The sequence below is a fragment of the Ursus arctos genome, unplaced genomic scaffold (assembly GCF_023065955.2).
Source record: "Ursus arctos isolate Adak ecotype North America unplaced genomic scaffold, UrsArc2.0 scaffold_1, whole genome shotgun sequence".
NCBI lineage: Eukaryota > Metazoa > Chordata > Mammalia > Carnivora > Ursidae > Ursus > Ursus arctos.
The window spans coordinates 73,183,984-73,208,800 of NW_026622763.1; the positions used below are offsets into that span (position 1 = coordinate 73,183,984).

A 24,817-nucleotide genomic window follows, 5' to 3' on the forward strand; every position below is an offset into this window, starting at 1 on the left:
AGAGTAACATCTTATTGTGTTAAGAAAACATCCAATGAATAGACTTTGTGTTCCAACAAATGATTTTTATTTGATCCACCACTGAACATAATGATTGTTAGAAGATACTGCTTTGGTCGAGATAGTTGAGAATAGGAAAATTTCAGCAAGGTGTTTTTATAATGAGTAAATGGCTACTTTAGAGCATCAGTGTTTAGCCAAATCCTTTTGCCTAAAAAAATCTCGTCATTTGTTCTGCTTTAAATTATCTGTGTTTGAATGTTGTGATTCAAGAGGAATGCACGCATCAAGCCTGAGTTTATCTAATAAAGCTGATTAAAACTTCAGAAATAGCATGAAGGCTAAATCAGTCTAAATTTGCCCAACCTGAATCTGACAGCAGAAATTCAATGCCGAGTGTTCAAGTACTTCTTCTAAAAACTTAAATAGCAACTTATATATAGTTAGGGGAAATGAACTGAAGCTTCTAATATAAAAGGTAAAATTTCTCCAAAGAGGCATGGTTGATTATATATTCTGCTTTCTGTGATTTGGGCATAGATGCCACTCTACTGACCTAGCAAGACTCTAAGCATGTCTACTAACAATGTAACAACTTACCAATGCTATAAGAATAGGTTAATTATCAGAAGTAAGTCATAAAAACAATAGGTAATTTTATGGTGTATCAAACCTAAATGCTTCTAAGGTTAAAAATTTTTTTAAATTGTGGGGTTACACAGAGAATTTATTCACATCACTTCAGGATAATTTGTGACAGTACAAAATAGTCTTCTAACCAGAAAAGAAACATTTATAAAGTATTATAAGTTAAAGATAGTTATCAAAAACAGTGTTTGAGAAAATTCACTCTAATGACATCATGCTGTACCTAACCTTAGGCACTGTTAACAATTTTTGAGCTAAGGAGACTTTAGTAGGCAATTATGATAATGATCCCTTTATCTTAGAATCACACATTTTATCAGCATAAAGAGTGGCATGAATTTGGACCTTGTATTAGTATGTAAAAAAAACCTAGAATAGTCCTTTCTCAAAATAGCAAACAGTACATGGAGAGTCTATACAAAGACTGATGAATATCTATATTGCAGTTACTAGCAAGAAGAATGGAAAGGAAGAAGAAAAGCAACCAAAGGCTTATTTGTTTTTGTTGGTGGATTTTATGCTTCCAGAAACAGGTGGAAATGGCCATGTTCCCAAAATAGAGTAGATGGTACCACTTACAGGTATCTTTCGCTATCAGAGGGATTAAAGTTTTCAGAGATAAAAGGCCCTTCTTCTCACCTTGTGTTCCTTCTTATATTTCCCAGAATGCTGAGTTGCACAGCACTTTTAAAGAAAATTTTTGATTAACAATCTAAAAAATTAAATTATAGGGCAATTCTGTTCCCACTGTTTTGGTTAGGAAACTGTTCATGCTTCAGTTACTTGCTAAAAGCATGATTAAACAGTCTCATGTTTATCATAATTTATTTTAGAATTGAAATATTTTCTGATTCTGAATCCCAGATGCTTAAGGGATTAGAATAGACATTTTTTGTCTAAGATTTAATTTGCATAGAATTTAATTTTAGTGATTCAATGAAAGATGGTCCATACTCTTGGATTGGGCAAAAATTATTTCTGAAAAGTATTGTGTTCTCTAAGGATCTTCCCCTCTCAGCTCCTCTACTCCCCAGAAATCACTTGCCTCCTTACTGGTGAAATTTATTAGTAATCAAAAGTCTGGGTTCTGCCACTTAGTAGTAATGTCATTTGGGGCAATTCTGTTACTCTAAGCCTCACTTCTCTTATAAAAGTTGCCTGATTATTTCTCAAATATATTGAGTGGACAAAATGAGATAATATACATGAAGTGCTTGTAAATTATAAAGTGCTATAAAAATAAGGGGTTATTCTTACTTTGGAATAATGTGGTAAGCAAAAATTTGATAATCTAAGCAAGATTTTACGGCAAATTATCAGCAGAGTTAATAATTTTTATAAGGAAGATTATCATGGACTTCAAATCTTCAATGACTAAACCAAAGCTTTTCTTGAGAACTACCTAGTTATTATATAGCAAATTTGGTTACAAGGTTAAGTTACCAATATTTTAAGACTGGTATCTTAAGAGTATTTTCCACAGTTGTAGACTTCGTAGTTTTCAAGTTAATATGATTCTATGATTTCGTGTTTATAACATAGGTAAATAGGCTTATACCTAAACATAATTCAATTTATGTAGCTGTATCAATGAATAAACCAGAAATCATAAAGCTTCAAGGGCTAAAGTAATAGAGGAATTTAGGCCTATCCCTTGAGGCTTAAACCCTTTCAGACTATACTTTTTGATCCCAGTTTAATATTACATTCATTTTGTAATATATTAATAGTGTTACCAACATTCCAATTTCCCTGGGACGTTCTAGGTTTATGCCTACTATATTATTAGAATTTTATTTTTGAAAAATAGTCTTTGAATAGAATGACTTTATAGGTCAATTAATATGATCAACTTCTTTATTGGTTAATAAGTACATATTTCAAAAATTGTATCATTTTAATTATTTTTAGTGTCCCCTTTCATTCTCAAGTATCCTGATTTAATGATGAATATATAATTTCCACATATAGTAAGAACTTGGAGCAGAGATTAGCAAAGTCGAGAACAACTTCTACAAAGAGAAGTGAAAGCAGAAGTTCGTATGATTGACAAAACATCAGAGGACCTTGTCCATAGGTAAACAGCTTTGATTTCTTTAAAGGTAATCAGATCAAGTCTCTGCTGCTTATCAATGAAGTTGGGAGTGAGATTCAAGAGGAAGTAAGTGCTGGAGAACAAGGACTCCTAATTCTGAATCCATATAATCGTACTTCAGAAAAGGTTAAAGCTAATATTCATATTGGAACTTGGCAAATCTCTGAGTATGTAATTATTGCTGAGAAAAAATGTAGTCACATTCTTGCACATGACCCTATTCAGATAGACCCTAATTACAAGTTTGTCTTATTATAATAGAATGAACTGTACTTTATTAACAATAGACACAAGATTCTTTTGAAACTGCATGACCTGAGATTAAATCATTGTCAGTGAAAACTGTATTGTTGGTTATCTCTTTACCTACAGAGTATGAATATATTTAGTTTGAAGGATGTTTAATAAAGACCAAGTGGATGATTTATTTGAAGAAATGATCTTTAGAATGAATTTTGGATATTTTCCCAAATAATTTATCATTTAAAATAGGAAGGCTAAATTCTCTGTATTGGGTATACAACATTTAAGCAAAGGCGATAATGATTTAGAAAGTAATTTTCAAGAAGCAAGTGAATGATTAAGTGAGTTGTATAGTGTTAGGTTTATATCATAAATCAGAATCTTAGTTAAGTTGAGGCAACGAAGGATCCTTGTTTTCTCTCCTGCTTTTATTTCCAAAATCTAGAATTAAAGTTAGTATTATTAGATTGTATATTTAGCCCAGTGTAGATATCTTTTGTAGAAATATCCTGTGAATTTCAACATCATTGAATATGGTTGGAATGGGGCAAAACTCTTCCAAAATTAAGTATACTTGATTGCATTTCCTTTCTTTCAGTATAGAGCCACATATGAAAATGAAACCAGAGATGACTGCATAAATAATGACTACACAGTAAATATCCTTAAACCCTATCATTTTAAGTCCAAGAAAGTTAACTGCGTTGGGTAGATCAAAAAAGAATCAGGATCTCTAAAAATTTGGAGAAATTCTATCCAAAATAGAAAATAGAGGTACCTCAGAATGTTAATAGCCAGAATGGGGAAAAAAACAGATGGAGGGAGGTCTTTCTCATTGTTAGCACTCTCAGCTGTTTGTTTTTAATTGATTCAAACAACGAGGATATGGTACTTGGAAAATAAGTGGGAAGGAAAGTAGATATTCAGATGTATAGACAGGGAATTCTTTCCAGATTGAAAGAGGACAACTGGTAGGCTTAGGGAATTCATGGGATATGAAGAGTACAGTTTGATTTTTAGCTTGGAATTTTCCAAAGAGAAAACTTCTTAAAATACTGAAACCTATCAAAGATCTAGAGAAAAATGCCACAGAACTTGCTAATGTTAAGTAAGGGGAGGTAAATAAATGCTAAAAACTTTGAGACATTTATTCTGAAGCTTTTAGACTTTAGAGCAGAAATTTGACTCTCCTTATAAAACAAAATAACAACACAAAAAATTTCCATCTTCTCAAAAGTGTTACTTTTCCCACGAAAGAAAAATTCTCAGAGATGTATTCTATCTTTTCTACTCCATGAAGGAAGAAATGAAGAAAAAAGTCTAAACAAAGGACATTCTTATTAAAAATTCTCTTTTTAGGCCTACTGGAATCTTGTAGGTATATCCCAAAGAAGTGTGAGGATCTAGGGCTTCCCAAATTTTCTCTGATGAGAAACAAAAACCAGTAAGTAAAAGGGTTGAAGTGAGGAAAAAGCTCTTAGCAGGGAAGGAAGGGGAGGGATTTAGTTCCTAGGTATAGGGAGGCAGCTTTTCATATCCCTGTTTTCCAAAGGAAAGAAGTACACCAAGACGTTCATGACTCATCTTTAGAGAAATACTAAGTAACATTTACTCATGGGTACATACCTTGACAGAAATGCAAAACTGAAGTTAACATATACTAGTTTCACTAAGAAAATTATGTACCAAAATATTAGTAAATAATCAAGTATTGGCTTGTTTTAACTAAGAAATACATATCAAACGAGGAAAACTGACAAATCAGTAGATGGAAAAATTTTTAATTACATGTCTTAAAAATAAGTCAGATGTCAATATAGTATCTTTCACTAGCTTAGATAAAATGTTTTAATGACTATTCAGCCTGTTACTGTGTATCTTTACTTCAATACAATCAAGCTTGGTATTATATTAGTTGATGCTATTTTAAGCAGCATACCTAAAAAGAATGGTAAAACTGGAGGACCTTATCTGTTAGTTCACTAATTTAAAATTGATGCCTGCTATTTTATTTTACGGATCCTGACAGGTCAGAAAGTAGGTATCAAGGTAACCAGTATATAGAAAACTGAAGAAGGATTATATCAGGTGGAAAGGACAAAAATGACAATGTGAAAACAAGTAGTCTTGAATGGCACTTGATTTCTGAGAGGAATCATGAGAATGCAGGAAATATTAGCAACTTTATGCAATACATAAAAGCAAAGAGATAAAAACATATATAGAAGGTCCAACAAATAGCAATAACTGCAGCTGCTAATCAGAGATTGGTACTCAACATGGAAGGACAGAGCTGATAGCGTATTTTTAGGAATTTATGCATAGGAATGGAAACACTGAATAGAGTTGAAAGAAACAGCGCCGATTATGACTATTATACCCACCCTTTGGAAAATTTTGCTCCTTTCCCCAGAAGTCTGTAGAGATTTCAGAATACATTTTAGTCAAAGTATAGGCCTAGGGGCCAAAAATTTATTACAACAATAGGGCATGTTGAAGCATGAGATCAAAGTTGGATTGGATATCCCTGTAAAGTCTTTTCTAGTCCTTTGATTCTGTATTTTAATACTATCCACCACCAAACACTACTTCTGGGAAAGATATAAAATTTTTTTGTGTATATGACCCCAATTCATTGTTTTAGTTAAATATAGCATAAATCCATGAAATACACTCCTACATCTGGGAGTTATGTATAAATTTGTTTGAAAATAGTGTACTGCCATTTTTGGCAGAAATTTATAAAACAGTATTATAAACTAAATCATACCTCTTTTTCTAAGCCGTCCTTCTGAAATTGGCTGACAGGAAAGGAAGTTAGTCTTAATTTTCCAAGATCCTTTATCTTTTGTCATGCTACCATCTTTCTATCTCTAATTATATTAGAGATTTTGGGAAAACAGGTTGCAAAGTTATTACTTTGTGATTGGTACACATATTAATATTTGTATTATCCATTTCACTCTAACACAGTGAATTTCAAATGTCTTTAGATAGGTCTTTCAAAATGGGAACTAAGTAAATAAAAACTTTTTAAATTTATGTATAGAAGATATACTACAAAAAAGAAATTAAAATGGGTTTTACTTAGTTACATAAGGAGAATTTTTACCCTCTCATTCTGTTTTTAGAAGTAACATGTTTGATCTATCAAGCCAGGCCATAAGGAAAGATGATGATGTTTTCTATATATACAGGTTGACAATAAATTCTGCAGTTTTAATTAGCTTCTCAAAATAAAGCTAAATTCTAAAGAAGTGTATATGTATGAATTATATATATGCATATGTATATAATGTGTATATGTAAATTATATATGTGTATGTATATAGTATATGTGTGTATGCATATAATCTATACAGCTCTGTGGAAGAAACATACTTGGGTATCAATTATTATAAAAATGCCTTATCCAATAATACATCATTAATTTTTATTAACAGTCCAGGATTTGTTTAGCATCATGTTTAACATTTTGAAAATCAAAACATTAATTTTTTTGTTCTCAAGGATAGTGCTGTTAAAAGATCTTTAACATCAGTGGTTAATAATGTTTACTTACAGAACAAAAACTTTTGAAATTTCATTGTGGGACTTTAATAAGTCTATTAATATTTAATAAGTCTATTTATATTTCTCAAAACTGAGAATAATTAATGTGCATGGGATACTTGTATGCTAGTATATAATCATATAGTCCTGCTGTTCTCATGAAACCACTTGGCTGACAAACATATTCATTATGGTTTCAAAAGAAGCACCCTATTTGACTCACCAGGAAAATCTTTGGGATCTAAGTCCTATCATTTCTGCTTCTGCTGTTGAACATGTACACATTTGGGGATGGAAAAGAGGAGAGGAGAGATAGATTTATTAGGGTAGTGCCAATATTTGTGGATTTTCCTCTTCTCTCCTAAAATTAGGTAGTAAAAGAAAAGGCAAATGAATGTAAAATGGATTTCTTTTATACTATTACAGAAATTTTAGTGATTAAAAACACTTAAGCTTTATTCTGTAACTTTTGAACAATGGCTTTTCCTCCCCACCTATTTTCCAATTTTATAATAAGAATTGGCTTTAGAATCAGAATTTAAAGTTTTGCTTTCGTGTAAGAAATAGTTTTGCCTTTTTATGAAAATATTTGTCTTTTTAAATATTAATAACATCTAAATTGAATATATTGGTAACATATAAGAAGAAAAGTTCAAAAGATTAAAGCATTCGGAGAACACCAAAATATAGTGGAATATCAGTCAGTGTTATGGAATCATGTCAAAGGTGAGCCCTTCTTTTATCAAAACAATTCTACTAGGTTATCCATATTATACAAATTTTGGTACCAGATGGCTTATATTATAGGAAGGCTGCAGCATTATCATAAATATGAGAGAAAAAGTTTAATACAGTCAAATTAATCACATGAAAAGGTAAGAACACTGATCATGTTGAATTTTTCTAATATTTGAAAATGTTATAAAAAGTATAAAACTCAAATTTTGAAAACCATGGCAGAAGCAAAATTAAATAAGGAGTAGCAGTAACAAATAAAAACTTAGACAAAAGCATATTAAATGACAAAATAGCAAGTAGTGGAACTGAATCATTAAGATCAAATGTACTTATACTAAAAAGCATGAAAGTATTAAAAATTCGATTAGAAAGGACTTATCCTAAATATTAAAATAAATAGCAAAGACTATTAAACATTACTTCTAAAAGATTGAAAGGAAAAGAAATAACACAAAGCAGAGATAATGAAAGACACCTCACTATTCCCAATGTGGTTATTATTTATGGAATGGATAAAACATGTAGATAATGTCACTACAGTTAGATTAACACATAAACCAACATGCCACAATTACCTAAGTAGTTTTGTAGAACAGCTGAAAAAGCAAATTTCATCAAATTTAGACAGCTTATAATGGAATAAATAAGTATGGCGAGGTATTAACTAACCCTAAGTATCACAACGGGCAGCTTCTAGCCGGTTCGTTGAAGCTGGATCTCGGCCACACAAGGATCATTGGACAAGAAATCAGTTGAGCTGGACTAGAGCTGCCCAATTGTCTTAATAATGAATGCTCCACACTGTCTGTTAAGTAAAGAGAAAGAAAATATATAGATCAGAAAGACTGAACAGGAAAGAAAAAGCAAGTTAGGGTAGATGAATGTAGGACATCAATGAACATTACTCAGTACTTGCAGAACATAGTGTAATAATTATATTAGAGTGTTAAGAAATGAGAGACTAGAGATGAGGAGGGCTCCAGAACTGCTTCCTCCTCTCTCAGAGCTTACAATCTATTTTAGACAATCTCTAAACTAGTGTCACAGTACAATGCTTAGTATATAAAAATGAGGAACAGGTCAACACAGAAACAAGTGAGATAAAACATTCCTTCTATTTTTGAAAACATTATTAGGTGGGTTTTTAAAAGGGGAGTTTGGCAGAAGGCTGTTTAGAAAGTTGTTCAGAACCCAAAGGGTTTTCAAGTTGGGAATGGTAGGATACCATTCAAGTTGGTACTCTTCAAGTTGGCAGTGGTAGGATAGCCATATAATAGAGTAATTCCATGTATCTGTGTCATCCTGAGATTTTTTTGTGTTAAGATTAGTTTGGGTCAAAGAAACACCTACTTGCTACTATCCTTTTGGCACTTTGCGTGTTAGTCAGCTCTTAATTTCAGTAACCAAGCTGTCCCACGATATATTTTTTTAATTTTAGGTAGGCTCAAAATTTTCCATATTTTTCCAATATCTCTAGAGCAGTATTATCTGATAGAAATTGTTGATGGAAAAGTTCTATATCTACACTGTCAAATATGGTAACCACTAGCCACATGGAACTATTTAGCACTTAAAATGTGGCTAGTTGCAGTTGAGGAACTGAATTTTAATTTTATTTAATTTTAATTAATTAAAAATTGAAATTAGTCTTATGTGGCTAGTGGTTACTGTTGGGGACAGCATCACTCTGGGGGTTCAAACTCATTTGGTTTGCTAAACTCTATAGACTGACCTGAATTTCTCTGGCTTGTTCAATACTGTCCAATACAACTCAGTATTGTTCATTGCTTTATTCTCAGTATCTAGAATACTGGCTAGCACATGGAGATGCTCAATAAGTATCTGGTAAATGAATGAAATTTGTGGCAATATATAGCTATTCAAGCCTGGTCAACTATTCACAGCTTATTGGCAATATGCTCTGGTACTCTCAGGAAAAATAGAGACGTGAAGCCAAACTATTCTATGTAAGTGGAATTACTTGAAGACTTCATATGTCTAGGGAGAAGAGGAGCAGTCTTGCTTCATTATAGCTCAAAGAAAAGAACTAGAAATAGTTGTATATGAATAATTTAGGTTTATAAGTATGGGAATACTGAAGGGAGAATATAACATTTAATGGTAAGGAATTTAGAAAGATGTGCATAACAGTTGATGAGAATGATTAAGAGAAAAAATTACTTCAAATTAAAAAACCTAAACTCAGATTGTATACACGACTGAAGGATGGAAACTGAAGATAGAGAAGTCTTGAAGAAATAGTAATCTGGTTAGGCAATAATAGAGCTTAACAAAGGGATTTGGCAATGGAAAGACACATATATTATTTTTATAAAGTTAGCCGAAAAGGAGACATAATATAAATAGACCATGTAGCATCAAGAGGTCAGAAAAATCACTGGTAATGTTTTGATTTTAGGGGAAAAGAAAGATGGGCAAACTAACATGTAGGAGATATGGATTCTGAAAATAAAATGTAAAAAAATTGTGTATTCGTGATTTTGAGTTAGAGGAGGGCGTGACCACTCATTCGGGTGTTTTTTGTTTGTTTTTTTAGGATTAAATTAGGAAGAGAATCAGAGCACTAAGGCCAGATTCACTATTAAATACTATTAAAGTGCAGAAGAAAACAGGAAAACTCCCTTATAAAACAGTTTCCAGGGCAAAGGGAATAGTGCCATGATTAGTAGCTGTTAAAAGAAGAAATATATTTTTGAAAGAGATACTGAAAACTCAAAGTGAATGTAAGGAAAGAGAGCCACATCTGAGAATTAATAAAATTTAAGCACAGGCTGTTGACAGAATTGAATTAAAGAGAATCTAAGAGGACAAGAACTAGGACGAGACCTTGGAATTTGGCTAAGTCATCAAATCTTGGCAATAAATCTTAAATGAGTAGTTCGAATAGATCTCAGTCCTGAAGGAACAATAATTTCATATGGAATGAAAAAGACACCCCTGTACTCTTCCTTCTTGCCTTTTCAAAACAGATGAATTTAAAACATCATTAGTGAAGTATGTAATACAAAATCCTACTGCTTATTATATATCCTTAAAGTAGGGGATGATGTTATCCAAAAAAAGTTTCCAATTCTGTAAGGGATTAAGATTTGATGAGTTGACTCTTGTGAAAAAGAAGATGCTCATCCAAGTAATCTGCGTGCAAAGGGGAAAGAAAGAAGATCGAGTAAAATGAGAAAAAATGTCCAATCAGAGGGAATGACAGACTCAGGATGCAAGGGAATTAAGTGCTCAAACTGAGAATGGAAATATGTAACTGGATATGCAAATATGTAAGTGGATATGCAGATATCACCAACGAGATAGCTTCCCCCCCATAAAAGAAGCATAACATTGACTTAGAATACTGTATCAACTAATACCTACCTTTGCAGTGTCATTAATATATACCTCAAATTATCTTTATCCACACTTACCCCACATTGATTAATAACTATTTTGGCTGGTAAGAACTGATGACAAATGTAAATATTAAAGTAGTTCAGAGGCCCAGGGTCAAATTATTCATGTTAGGTTAAAAATAGATTAAAAAGAAATAATTAAAAATAGGAAACATAAGCAAAGCATTTGTACTGTATTTCACATTATACTCTACGAGGATGCATGATCCTAGCAATGGGCTAACCCAAGAGTTGTGAAATTATGGCCTTCAGGCCAAGTCTGGTCCATCTTTTGTATTTGTAAATGAAGTTTTACTGGCACACAGTCAACTCATTGTTTATATTTTATCTGTGGTCGTTTTCATGCTACAAGTATCAAATAGTTGAGATAGAGACTGTGTAGCCTCAAACCTAAAAATATAGACTATTGGGTTCTTTATAAAAGTTTGTTGACGCCTGCTTTAACCTGTTCAGGCTGCAAAGAAATTTTCAGGCCGAGAGCTTCTGAAAATCTCTGAGGGAAAACCTTAATAAGATGCCTTAAATTTAAAGAGTGTATATACTCCATATTGTGGAAATAAATTATCACCAACCTCAAATATATTGGATTCACCTTGATTAAATGAAAGTCAAAATCAGACATTACAAGTTTAATAGAAACCGTGAGAGAAACTCAGAAACTATTGAAACTAATGTTTTTGAGACTACGAAGAACAGGATTAACTAGGTACATGTTTAGATATATAAGATTAGTAAGTATCTGTGCACTAGTTACCATAATGTTTAAGTTAAATCCATACTTATTCTATGTTTTACCATCAGAAATTAAGTTTCCTGTCTTTACAAAAGCACAAAGAACTATCCTATAATATTGAAGTTTGTTTCTAATACTTCCAAGGCCTTGACTTTTTAACACAGACTATTAGTGTTTTTTAAATAGAAAATTACATTTGTTATAATATTTGTTGTAGTAAGTTGTGTTTATTTAATGTGGTAAACTGTATTTGCAATGTCTGGCTGGTATTATTTCTTATCAACCTTCTTCCTATATTATTGCTTATCTAGTTTGAATAGCCTCAACCCGTATGGAAGACTTAAAAGCTCTTATAATTAGGAACATGTGGTTAAAGACGTTCCTCTTTGCAAAAATTTATGTTACAAGTGAAATAAAGTGACTCTAACACAGAGGGAAACTTTTTGTTTTTTAATTTTTGTTTCTTCTCTCTCTATATTACAGGTACAACATAAGTTTTCATAAATAGTTGCGAGAGGTTAACTGTTTTTGTGTATGTGTGCATGTGTGCCATGTACTCCTTTGGTAGTATACTGAGGTATATGGATCCCTTCTCAGAACCATGTTTTTAAATATAAAATATATAGGATTATAAAGGAAATAAGTTATATTGCAATACATTTTTATCCACAGCCTCTTTGGGGGGGGGTTCTTCAGACTAAATTAACTTTAAAACTCAGTACAGAATTTTAGTAATTCTTTTCCTTGAGATTAAATGTAAATGTTTAGAACAGTGATTATTCTATAACACCATTTCAGAAATCAGTATGTAACTTTTTTACTACAAAGGTACTCATGACAGCATATAGACCCCATCTCTTGTACACAATCATCATTAACATTTCAAGTATAAAAAGTGACATAATATTCAGTTTGGCCATCTTAATGCAATCTCAGATACAATTTTAATGTTTCAAGAAAACCAAAGGCAGCAAGATGCAGGTCTGTATATTTAAGAGCAGCAAAATGATTCTGAACTTAATTAGTGTAATTCCCTAATTCTTTTAGAGAATCTGATTGAGCTGGGATATACTATCTCTTAAAATGTATTAAGAAGATGAAAAGTGTAGCCATTTGTGTGGAAAACAAAAACTTCCAATAATTATACATTATAATGAGTAAATATATAATATGTATATTATATATAATGCACATTACCTTTTAAAGAAGATGTAAGTACAAAGAAAAGATTGTCATAATTATGACAATATAATCACGGACTGATAGGAAACAATTATTAACAGTATTTCAATGTTTATTTTTCATATGGGGCACATCCACAACTAATTATACTACTGAATATAGGAAATCAATAATTCAAAATATAGATTAGAAACTAAATACCTTAATAATTTAAAAAAACAGGCTTAATATTTTAGAACAGCTTTAAGTTCATAGCAAAAATTGGTCAGAAAAGTACAGAGTTCCTTGGGGCGCCTGGGTGGCATAGCGGTTAAGTGTCTGCCTTCGGCTCAGGGCATGATCCCGGCGTTATGGAATCGAGCCCCACATCAGGCTTCTCCGCTATGAGCCTGCTTCTTCCTCTCCCACTCCCCCTGCTTGTGTTCCCTCTCTCGCTGGCTGTCTCTATCTCTGTCAAATAAATAAATAAAAAATCTTAAAAAAAAAAAAAAGAAAAGTACAGAGTTCCCATAGACTTCCTAACCTCATACATGGGTAACCTCCTCCACTAACATCTGGCAGTCAGTTACAACTGATGAACCTACACTGACACATCATTATTACCCAAGGTCCATAGTTTACATTAGGGTTCACTCTTGGTGTTATACATTCTATTGGTTTTGACAAATGTATAATGATATGTATCCATCATTATACTATCATGTAGAATAGTTTCATTGACCTAAAAATTCTCTGTGCTGTATTCCTCTCTCCCTCCCTCACCCCCTAGCAACCATTCACTTTTTTACTGTTTCCATTGTTTTACCTTTTTCAAAATGTCATATAGTTGAACATATAGTATGTAGTGTTTTCAAACTGGCTTCTTTCACTTAATAATATGTATTTAAGGTTCCTCCATGTCTTTTATGGCTTTATAGCTCATTTCTTTTTATCGCTAAATGATATTCCATTGTTTGGATATACCACAATTTATTTATCCATTCACCTACTGAAGGGCATCTTGGTTGCTTCCAAGTTTTGACAGTTGTGAATAAAGCTGTTATAAACATCTGTGTGCAGGTATTTGTGTGGACATACATTTTCTTTCTTTTTTTAAGATTTTATTTATTTGACAGAGCACAAGCAGGTAGAACAGAAGGCAGAGGGAGAGGGAGAAGCAGGCTCCCTGCTCAGCAGAGAGCCCGATGTGGGGCTTGATCCTAGGACCCCAAGATCATGACCTGAGCTGAAGGCAGATGCTTAACCGACTGAGCCATCCAGGTCCCCCATGGACATAAGTTTTCAAGTCACTAGGGTATTCTAATAGCTGAGAGTGCGGTTAGATTCTATGGTAAGAGTATGGTTAGTTTCATAATGAACTGCCAAACTGTCTTCCAAACTAGCTGTACCATTTCTACCAGCAATGAATGAGAGTTCTTGTTGCTCCGCATCCCTGTCAGCATTTGGTATTGTCAGTGCTTTGTATTTTCGACATTGTAATAGGTGTATAGTGGTATCTCATTTTAATTTGCAATTCCCTATTGGCATACTTATGTTAAGTATCTTTCCATATGCATATTTTCCATTTGTATATCTTCTTTGGTGAGGTGTCTATTAAGGCCATAGCCCCGTTTTTAAAATCAGTTTGTTCATTTTCTAATTGCTCAACTTTAAGAATTCTCTGTATATTTTGGATAGCATTTCTTTATCAGATGTTTTTGTTTTCTCTCAATCTGTGGCTTGTCTTTTATTCTCTTGAAACTGTCTTTCACAGAGCTGAAGTTTTTAATTTTAATAAAGCCCAACTTATCAGTTATTTCTCTCATGAATCATGCCTTTGGTGTTGTATCTAAAAAGTCACTGTCAAACTCATGGCCATTTAGATTTTTTCCTATGTTATCTTCTAGGAGTTTTACAGTTTTGTGTTTTACATTTAGATCTGTGATCGACTTTGAATTAATTTTTGTGAGAAGTGTAACATCTGTGTCTAGATTCACTTTTTGTATGTGGATATCTGGTTGTTTCAGCATCATTTGTTGATAAGATTTATCTTTTCTCCATTGTATTGCATTTACTCCTCTGTCAAAGATCAGTTGAATATATATGGGTCTATTTCTGGGCTCTCTATTCTGTTACATTGATTTATTTGTCTGTTCTTTTACTAATACCACATTGTCTTGATTACTATAGCTTTATAGTGTCTTGAAGTTGAGTAGTATCAGACTCTCTGATTTTGTTCTTTCCTTTAATATTGTGTTGGTTATTCTGGGTCTTTTGCCTTTTCATATAAACTTTAAAATCTGTTTGTCAATATCCACAAACTAACTTGCTCAGATTTTGGCTGGGGTTGTGGTGAACCTGTAGCTAAAATTGGAAAGAACTAACATCTTGACAACATGGCATCTTCCTATTCATGCACATGGAATAGCTCTTCATTTATCTAGTTCTTTGATTTCTTTCATCAGAGTTTTGTAATTTTTCTCATCTGATCTTGTACATATTTTGTTAGATTTACACTTAAGTATTTCATTTTTTAATTCATTGCTGGTAAGCAGAAAAGCAATTGAATTTTGCGTATTAACCTTATATCCTGCAGCCTTGTTATAATTGCTTATTACTTCCAGGAGTTTTTTGGTCAGTTCTTCTGGATTTTCTACATAGATGATCATGTCATCTGCAAACAAAGGCAGTTTTATTTCTTCCTTCCCAATCTGTATACTTTTGTTTCCTTTTCTTTTCTTATTTCATTTGCTAGGACTTTCAGTACAATGTTGAAATGGAGAAGTGAAGTGGGACATCCTTCTCTTGTTCCCCATTAGTAATTTTACTACACTTAAACGTACAGAAGTGGTACTTTTGAGTCCACTAAATGTTCACACACGAAAATTTTTTTAATGTAACATTACATTACAAGTAACAAAGTTCGGAAAAAATTATGGACTGAGGGCATGAACAGAACTGAATATAGTCTTGAGGGTGAAATCTTACTAATTATATTTACAGCACTTCAAATACTGTTTTTCAAATGTAATGTTCAATAAATGCTTGATAAATTGTACTACTGAGAATGAGTTGTTACTTAAGGCTTGTCTTATGGTAGAGTCCATATTGACGTGTCTATGCAAAGGGCAACTTACTTATGTGATTTATTGATTAACTTATGGCCCATAATTTGTTTAGATTCTGTCATATTTGACAGTACATAGTAATATGAGTCAGAAACAGAAAGGAATAATCTTAAGCCATAATTAAAGTTTTTTATTTTAGATGTAGTTTCAATTTAATTTTCAATTAAATCTTTGTCGGATTAGAAAGATAAACAAACTGATTTGATTTTGACTCCCTTCTTTTTAAAGAAAATTTCTTAAAGAGCATTCAAGAATGGGGAAAAAAGTACCAAAAGTCAAGATAGAAAGTGAAAATAAAGGAGCTGAGGTAACCTCCAGGTAGTATAAACATTATGAAGTGATATAAAATGGTATATATGAAAAAGACAAAATTGACAGTATAAAACAAGATATATCCTTTAAATATTTTTCAAGTAAAAATTGTTTTGGCCAATTTTTAAAGTTGAGAGAGGAGGGTTTTAAATAAACCTTGGTTAAAATTTCCTGAATGATATAAGGGTCTTTTCCTTAAAGGTTTACAAGATGAAATAGGAGGACTTTTCACCCTTGCAGTGAAGAGCTAATAGAGTTTAGGTTAAGAACATTTCACTGCAGAAAGAATGAAGGAAGATAAGGTGTTTTGCAATGTACAAATACTTTAAAATCTGTCACTAATGTATTCATTCTTAAGTTTTAAAGATAACAGATACATGCTCTTAACACTGTTTCATGAAAGGTGTGACTAAAGTCTGAAGTACTCAAGAAAGAATGGCTAAGTGAATATATAAGAAATTTCAGTATATTACATCTTACTTAGTTGTGTGAAGAAAACTAACTCAAATTGATAGAATCTTAAGTCTGAATAATGGAAAAGTAAGCAAAAATAACTGCTTTGTTAATATATATAGAAGACATTTCTCAATGACTACTAATGTACAGCATGGTGACTATAATTAATAATACTGTATTGCATATTTGAAAGTTGCTAAGAGTAGATCTTAAGAGTTCTTATCATAAGAAAAAAATTGTAAATATGTGAGGTTTTGGATGTTAACTAGACTTGCTGTGATAATTTCATAATATATACATATGTTGTACACCTGAACCTAATATGTTAATATCAATTATAGTTCATTGCTATTTCTCTCACACATTACTTATTGTGTTGTTGTTCTCAGGTGTTTTGTGGTTTTCGCCTTGAGAAAATTTTCTCCTGAGGGTATCATCAGCTAAGATGGTTGGTAATATTTAGATGGGTGGAAAAAAAGTAGAGGAATGGAGAGTGGTCCTACCTCATGCTGTGGTTTGAGAAGGAGTGGGGTTTGTCATGACCAGGACATAGAGCCCTTAGGCATCATCATCTAGGCTATAACAACTCTTTGTTGCCATTTCAGTAGGCAACCTTGCCTACTAGGGGTCAGTCTCTCAATACTTTTGCCTTGCACTGCTCTCCTTTCATACACGTAACTCATTATAGTCAGTGAAAATAGCCAGTATACTTTATTGAATTTACATTTACTTTGTGACTAAAATATTATCAACTTATGTAAATGTTAGAAAAGAAGCAGCTTTCTCTTTGCAAGGCACAAAATTCATGTGTATTATTCATATATGTTGTTTTTAGGTCTTATTTATTCAAATCTGAGTTATGATTATGATATTAAAGTCTTCTATCACAGCTGTGCTTCTTTCTCTTGGTATTTCTAGCAGTTTTTACTTAACGTATATATTTTACGTTTCTTATTTTTATTAAGTAATCTCTATACCCAAGATGGCGCTCGAATTTACAACCCTGAGATCAAGAGTTGCACATTCTTCCAAGTGAGCCAGCCAGGTGCCCTTTATACTTTTGATGTTACATTATTAGACTGACCTTTTCATTTAATTAATTTTTAAAAAGATTTATTTATTTATTTTTAGAGAGCAAGCGAGCGAGTGAGCTGGGAGAAGGGGCGGAGGGAGAGGAAAAAAGAGAATCTTGAGCAGACCCTGCTGAGTGTATAGCCCAATGAGGGGCTCAATCTCACAACCCTAAGATCGTGATCTGAGCCAAAATCAAGGGGGAGACAGTCAACTGACTGAGCCACCCAGGTGCCCCCTCTATTTTATTTTTTAAAGTTTTATTTACATATTCTCTACACCCCATGTGGGGCTCGAGTTCATGACCCCTAGATCAAGAGGGGCACGCTCCTCTGACTAAGCCAGCCAGGTGCCCCTACTTTATATTTTTGATGTTACATTATTAGACTTACTTATTCATATTAGATTTGACTCTTTATCACAATAAACTGGACTTCTCTGTCTTGTTTAATGCTTTTTACTTTGAAATTTACTTTCTTATTAATGTCATCCTGGGTTTTTTCCCTAATGTTGTTCACAGTTGCCTGATATATCTTGGCTAGAAACAATCTGGTGTTCATTGCACTTTTGAAGTTTATTTTTATTTTTATTAAAATAATGACATACCTAGTTTTAAAAATTGAATAGTAGTGGTTAAAGGGTAAGGAAAAAAGGGCTTCAACACACCCCTTCTCCCCTGCCACTCCACTCCTATTTCACTTCACTTTTTCACAGGTGGCCACGTTCATTTGTTTGACTTGTTTCTTCTAACATTTATTTCTATATTTCTGTCTCTATTAACTGAACATTTCATTATCTAATGACTTTTTTATGGGAGATAAGGATTTTAACTCTTTTATATCTCTTTTATTTCCTTGCCCATCCTCTTTATAGCATAAGTTTTGCTTAAATTTATGTTAATTATTTTAATTATTATGCTTAATACTGTTCACAAATGAGCCATCTGGCATATTATAATTACGTTTTCTTTTTTGAACACCTTTTTGTATTTTACTAAATGCTTCATTTTCCCCATTCATTTCGTTTTCTTCAGACCTATGACAAAGTCTCCCCATATTCTTTCCACAGTTCTGTAAGATACTTAATACAACTTTCTACACAAATAAAAATTACTTCTCCTGCAGAGAACAGTCCTGAATCTTGCTCTAATTCAGAACTGATTGCTCTCTAAATCAGCTAAACAGCCATCATCCTGAGACTTCTTTTTGTTGTCATCCTTGCAATTCCCATAGCTTTGCCCTGTGTTAGATGCCTGTTTTTTTGTTTTCTGGGTTTTTTTTTTTTTCATCCCATATCTTTTCCTAGTTTATTCTCTTGTTTTGGTGAAATACACATTTAGCAGCATCCTGAGAAGGATGCATGTGAAGTAAATTTTTTGAGACTCTACTGTGTGAAAATATATTTTTTTCCATTTACACTTGTCTATTATAGAATCCTAGATTAAAATTTTCATTAAATATTTTTAAAGCTTTTCTCCATTGTTTTCTAGCTTCCAGTGTTGCTGATTCTTTGTATGTGATCTATTTTCTTGCTTTAGGGTTCTTTTTTATCCCTACCATTCTGAAATTTCATAATAATGTGTCTTACTGTGAGTCTTTTGCAGTAATTATGCCAAGTAATTGGAGGCCCTTTTAATCTAGAGACCCTTGTCTTTAACTTCCTAGGGAATTTTATTGTGTTAACTTTTGCTACTTTCCTCCAAACCATTTCTTTTTCTGGAATTAATATTTGACTTCTTGGATTAATCTTTTTTTTTTTTTTTTTTAAGATTTTATTTATTTATGTGACAGAGAGACAGCCAGCGAGAGAGGGAACACAGCAGGGGGAGTGGGAGAGGAAGTAGCAGGCTCCCAGTGGAGGAGCCCGATGTGGGACTCGATCCCGGTACGCCGGGATCACGCCCTGAGCCGAAGGCAGACGCTTTAACGACTGCGCTACCCAGGCGCCCTCTTGGATTAATCTTCTAATCTTTAAAAAAATTTTTTGGATTAATATTCTAATTTTATCTTTTTCTCTATTATTATTCACCTCTTTTTTCGTTCTATTTTCTCAAAAGCTTTTGCCTATAATGTTTAACCCTTTTACATTTAATTTATTTCAGCTATCACATTAATGGAAAAACTAGTACAATTTGAGTAAGATATATAGTTTAATTAAGAGGATCGTATTAATATTCATTCCCTGTACCAGTGCCCTCTAGTCAAAGAACAGTAGGGTGAAGGATATACAGAAACTGTATTATTTCTACAACTTTTCTGTAAATCTGAAATTACTTCATAATAACTTGAAATAAAGTTGAAATAACTTGGAAAAAAAGTTAAAAGGACTAATATGTTTGAGAAAACATGCCAGGATGTCTATGCATGGACCACTTCTCATTAGTTTTCTCTTATCTCTAAGAGGCTATTAATTATAGTAACTTTGATATTTTCTTCTGTCCCCTGCATTATATGTTTCTTTCTGTTTGTTATGGTCTCTCATTCTGGAGGCGTTCTTCTAAGATGATTGCGTGTCCATATTTAAGAGGGAAGCTCTAAAATCCTAATGGGAAGTTCTTTGTGCACGGATAGGTTTGTCAATGAACTTTACTCTTAGGGATTTCAGATGACCAGCTACTTGGTAGAAAGCATACTTAAGTTAGAATCCTGGATCTGCCACTTATTAGGTCTGCTACTTAGGCAAATTTACTTTTCAGGCTTAAAGTGATCAAGGTTAATATTACCAGCAATCAGATATACCGGCATCTTGTATCTCTTGAAATGATACACTCATGTCACATCACGTCTGTGATATTCTTGCCCTAAATGCATGACTTCTTCTTTTTTTTTTTTAAGATTTTATTATTATTTTTTAAGATTTTATTTATGTATTTGACAGAGAGATAGAGTGAGAACATAAGCAGGGGGAGTGGGAGAGTTAGAAGCAGGCTTCCTGCTGAGCAGGGAGGCTGATGCAGGGCTTGATTCCAGGACCCCGGGACCACAACCTGAGCCAAAGGCAGACACCCAACCAACTGAGCCACCCAGGCACCTCCCCCCACCCCCCCGCATTTATTTCCAATAAGAAAAATCTTCCATGGTGCTTGGGTGGCCCAGTTGGCCAAGCGCCTGCCTTTGGCCCAGACCACGATCCCAGGGTCCTGGGATTAAGCCCTGCATCAGCCTCCCTGCTCAGTGGGGAGTCTGCTTCTCCTTCTCCCTCTGCCCCTTTCCCTCCGCCCCCCCTCGTTTGTGCTCTCTCTCCTGCAATCTCTCTCTCTCAAATAAATAAATCTTCAAAAATTTTTTTTTTCCATATAGCTTATTTAACTTTTTGCAACTGTATGTTTGCCTATGTCTGTCGAATTAGGCATAGCTGGGTACATACAAGACTCAGAGAACTTCCATTAGAGAGCTGTCTACCTAAGACATTAGTTGAGATCTTTAATTTTTTTTTTAAGATTTATTTATTTGAGAGAGAGAAAGAGCTGGGGGAGGGATAGAGGGAGAGGGAGACAGAGAATCCTCAAGCAGACTCCCCACTGAGCATGGAAACTGCTGAGATTTTACTTTTTTAAAAGTAACCTCTACACCCAAAGTGGGGCTTGAAATCACAACCCCACGATCAAGAGTCGCATGCTCTACCGACTGAGCCAGGTAGGAGCCCCTGTATAACTTCTTTTTAATCAAGAGAAAATACCAAACTCATATTGTTGGATAATCTATAAAATAACTGACCAGTACGCTTTAAATGTGTCAAAGTCATGAAAGACAAGGAAAGACTGTAAATTTCAGATTGGAGGAGAGTAAGGAGAGATCACAAATTAATATAATATGGGGTCTTGGGTTAGATCCTGAAACAGGAAAAGAACATTTGTGGAAAAACTTGTGACATTTAAATAGGGTTTGGTTTAGTTAATAGTATTGTACCAATGCTAATTTTTGTTTTTCCTCATCGTTCTATGATTATATAAATTGTTAAAATTAGGAGAAGGTAGGCTAAGGGATACTATGTATTATTTTTTGCAACTTTAAGTCTAAAATTATTTAAGAATACATGGTTGAAAAAAAATAAATGGTTGAACCAAAGTTAAAAGGACTAGGATGTTTAAAGGAGGGCAATGGATATTTACCAGAATATTTACACATGGATTGCCTCTCATTAATTTTGCTTGAAGGATGGTGAATCCAATTTGACTTGTAAATTCAAAACAAATGAAGGGTGTTTTTGTTTTACTATTAAAATTTCTGCTCATTCTTTTTGTTCAATTTTTTTCTGTATTCTTTTTGATAATTACTCTTTTTTTTTTTTTTTTTGGTTGGACTTGTCCTTGTCTCTCTTCTCTCTAGTGCAGCATTTTATCTTTCATCATTTTATTTTTCATGTTACCTTCTTCTGTATTCTGGGAGAATTTTTAAAAATTCTTTCTATATCAAGGATTTGATTTTATGTAGTATCTATTGGTCCTTTACAGCAAAGACAAATTTAATTTTTCCCATCGTATAAGTAGTTTCATACAGTGTTTTCTTACACAGGCCAGCAAACATTTCATCTTTCCTGTTTTTCAGTCTGCAATTACTGGAAACATGGGATGTATTTTTACAAGTTTATTTAATTTCCTCTTATATGTATGTTCTTAACACATATATCCATATATATGCTATTTATCTTTGCCTTCAATGTAGTGCCATATGCAAAAATATTTTCATGGGACCTATACAGTGTATACTTTTCTGTTTAGCTTAGCCTTGGAGATCTCTCCATGACAATTTTAAGATTCATGAGTTCTTGATTCCTCTTACTGTCCCCATCCCCTCTTATGTTTATAGTAGGAAAGAGGCTTGATACACAGAGAACCAATGCAATTTCTAGTGCTTAGCTCAGTGAGTTTTGCTCCTGCTGCCAAGTTCTCTCTTGAGTAAAATAATTTATTCTGCAGAATCTGAGACTATCTATAGTTTGACTATGTTTAGTGCATGAAAATTTTTATCCTTCTGTATGTCCAGAGCTGCAAAGCACAAACTTTTCCTGGCTCTGTCCTCTGGAATGCAGTGCTTTATATTTGTTGTCCTTACTCTGAGGACTTGCTGAGTGTGTGAGAATTTTAGTGTCTAAATTGCTTTATAAGAAGTGTTAATGATACTGAAGTGAGGAAATGGTTAGGAAGAAGAGAGTAGTGGAATGTTTCTGTAAAGTAAAGTTAAGTGCCGATTTTTAGTGTAAGTGTACATTATGGGTCTCTGAGCTAGAAACAGATAGTGGTAAGAAGTCAAATCCTTTTCTGATTTACTTTTGAATCACAGTGTCTTTCTAAAGGGAAGATGTAATAGGTAAATAACTGTGCTTTTCATTCAAGTCCAATTGGTGCTTTAATTAGAAGAAATTCCTTATGGCCTGGCAAGTAGTTAAATATTATCCTTAATATCAAATATTTTCATAAATAGTTATTATATATTGGAGTTAAATAAAATGAACATTTAACTTTTTTTATTTAAATTCAATTAATTAACATATAATGTATTATTGGTTTCAGAGGTAGAGGTCAGTGATTCATTAGTCTTATATAATACCCAGTGCTCATTACATCACGTGCCCTCCTTAATATCCATCACCCAGTAACCCCATCCCACCCACTGCCCCCCCTCCATCACTCAGTTTCCTGTGACTAAAAGTCTTTTATGGTTAGTCTCCCTCTCTGATATCATTTCGTTTTATTTTTTTCCTCTCTTCCCCATGACCCTCTTGTTTTGTTTTTTAAATTCCCCATATGAATTAGATCATGTGATAATTGTCTTTCTCTGATTGACTTATTTCGCTTAGCATATTACCCTCTAGTTCTGTCCATGTCGTTGCAAATGGCAAGATTTTGTAAAATGAACATTTAACTTAAAGGTTAACTTCAAATTATAATTTCCCCAGTTTCCAGTATCTCAGTTAATCCTAAGAATTTATTAGGTACTTATATTAATGCAAAAATGGAAAAACACTTTAAAACAGAAACACTTTATAATTTTCCACTTATACCCTTCTTACCTAGGGATTTGATACTGATCTTAAAAGCATAATAGTTCAAATGCCTAGATATACAAAGATTTTCCTTTTGTTCCTTTTTGTAGTCTAACTCAATGGGCTAATTTTAACATTCTGTGATTTTGCTCTATTGACTTCAAAACTTAATTCTATATAAAATGGGACTGCTGAATTTAAAAATTATACTGTAAATAATACTGTATTCATCTAGTAGTTACTATACTGGTCAGCTTAATAATAAGTGTAGTTGATTGAAAGAGTATAGTAGTGTGTGCCTTACAATTGATGAGTAGTTTCTGGCAAACAGTCTTTTACAGCAGTTAGACTTGTGCTCTGAGCTCTGATACGGTCTCTATTTTATAGATTAGATTTGATGCTTCAAGATAGTTTTGGCATCTGAAATTGCTTACTTTAGAATATATACAGTTAACACCCTTAAATTATAATCATTAGAGTTTAGAAAAAGACATTTACTTTTAAAAACAACAGGCTCAAATTATTCTAAAGAATATCTCCACCTTTCTATTTTAACTCACCAAGGTATTTGGTACACCAGGGAAAATCTGCATAGTAAGAACAAAAGCTAATGTTTCAGATGTCAATATTTTAATATTAATCTACTTTAAAACCTTTTAGGAAAAGATCATCTCCTAATGATATAACAGTTATGTATTAAGACTTCTATGTTATAATACAAATGTACTATAAACAAAAGTAGATAATTTTCCATACAGCAAAACTTGGTATATTAAAGCATTTCTACAGAGTTATATAGTTCTGGAAAACTGTAAAAGTGGTTTTAGAGTTTCTGTCCCTGAGTGGGGTAGCATTTTCTGTTGAGGGCCATCAAATCACCCCAAAAAATTATTGAGTATAAAATACATAGGACATTAGGTCTTAAAAAGCAAAAACAGGAAATATAAAACTCTATACAATAGCTCTGTGTTCTAGTTTTGACTTCAAAAGTTTATTTTTTTTCTCATTTCTAACAAAAGAGGACTTTTTTCCCCTACCCCTTTCAACATTACATCTCTAAATTAAAAATAAAATGTTAAATTCCAGCGATGTTGAGACATACATTGTTTCATATTTCAAAACCTCTGAATAGGGATATATTTACAATTGATGGCAATGTTTTCTTCTATATAGTGATAAATAATGATGTAACTTATAATCCATGATGTTTCGGATTCAATGAAATCTCATATTGTTGCGAGAGACATGATAGGCTTTGGAGTAAGCTAATTAA

At 33.0% G+C, this 24,817-nt stretch overlaps 1 protein-coding gene across 1 annotated transcript in view; it reads right to left on the minus strand.

Moving 5' to 3' along the window:
- Positions 1-6,407: 6,407 nt before the first annotated feature.
- Positions 6,408-24,817, minus strand: part of BOLL (boule homolog, RNA binding protein) — a 53,067-nt gene continuing 34,657 nt past the window's right edge. Inside the window, exon 11 of the mRNA XM_026492247.4 lies at positions 6,408-8,081. Coding sequence (XP_026348032.2) covers positions 8,058-8,081 — 24 coding nt within the window. The 3' untranslated portion in view covers positions 6,408-8,057. The remainder of the gene's footprint in view (positions 8,082-24,817) is intronic.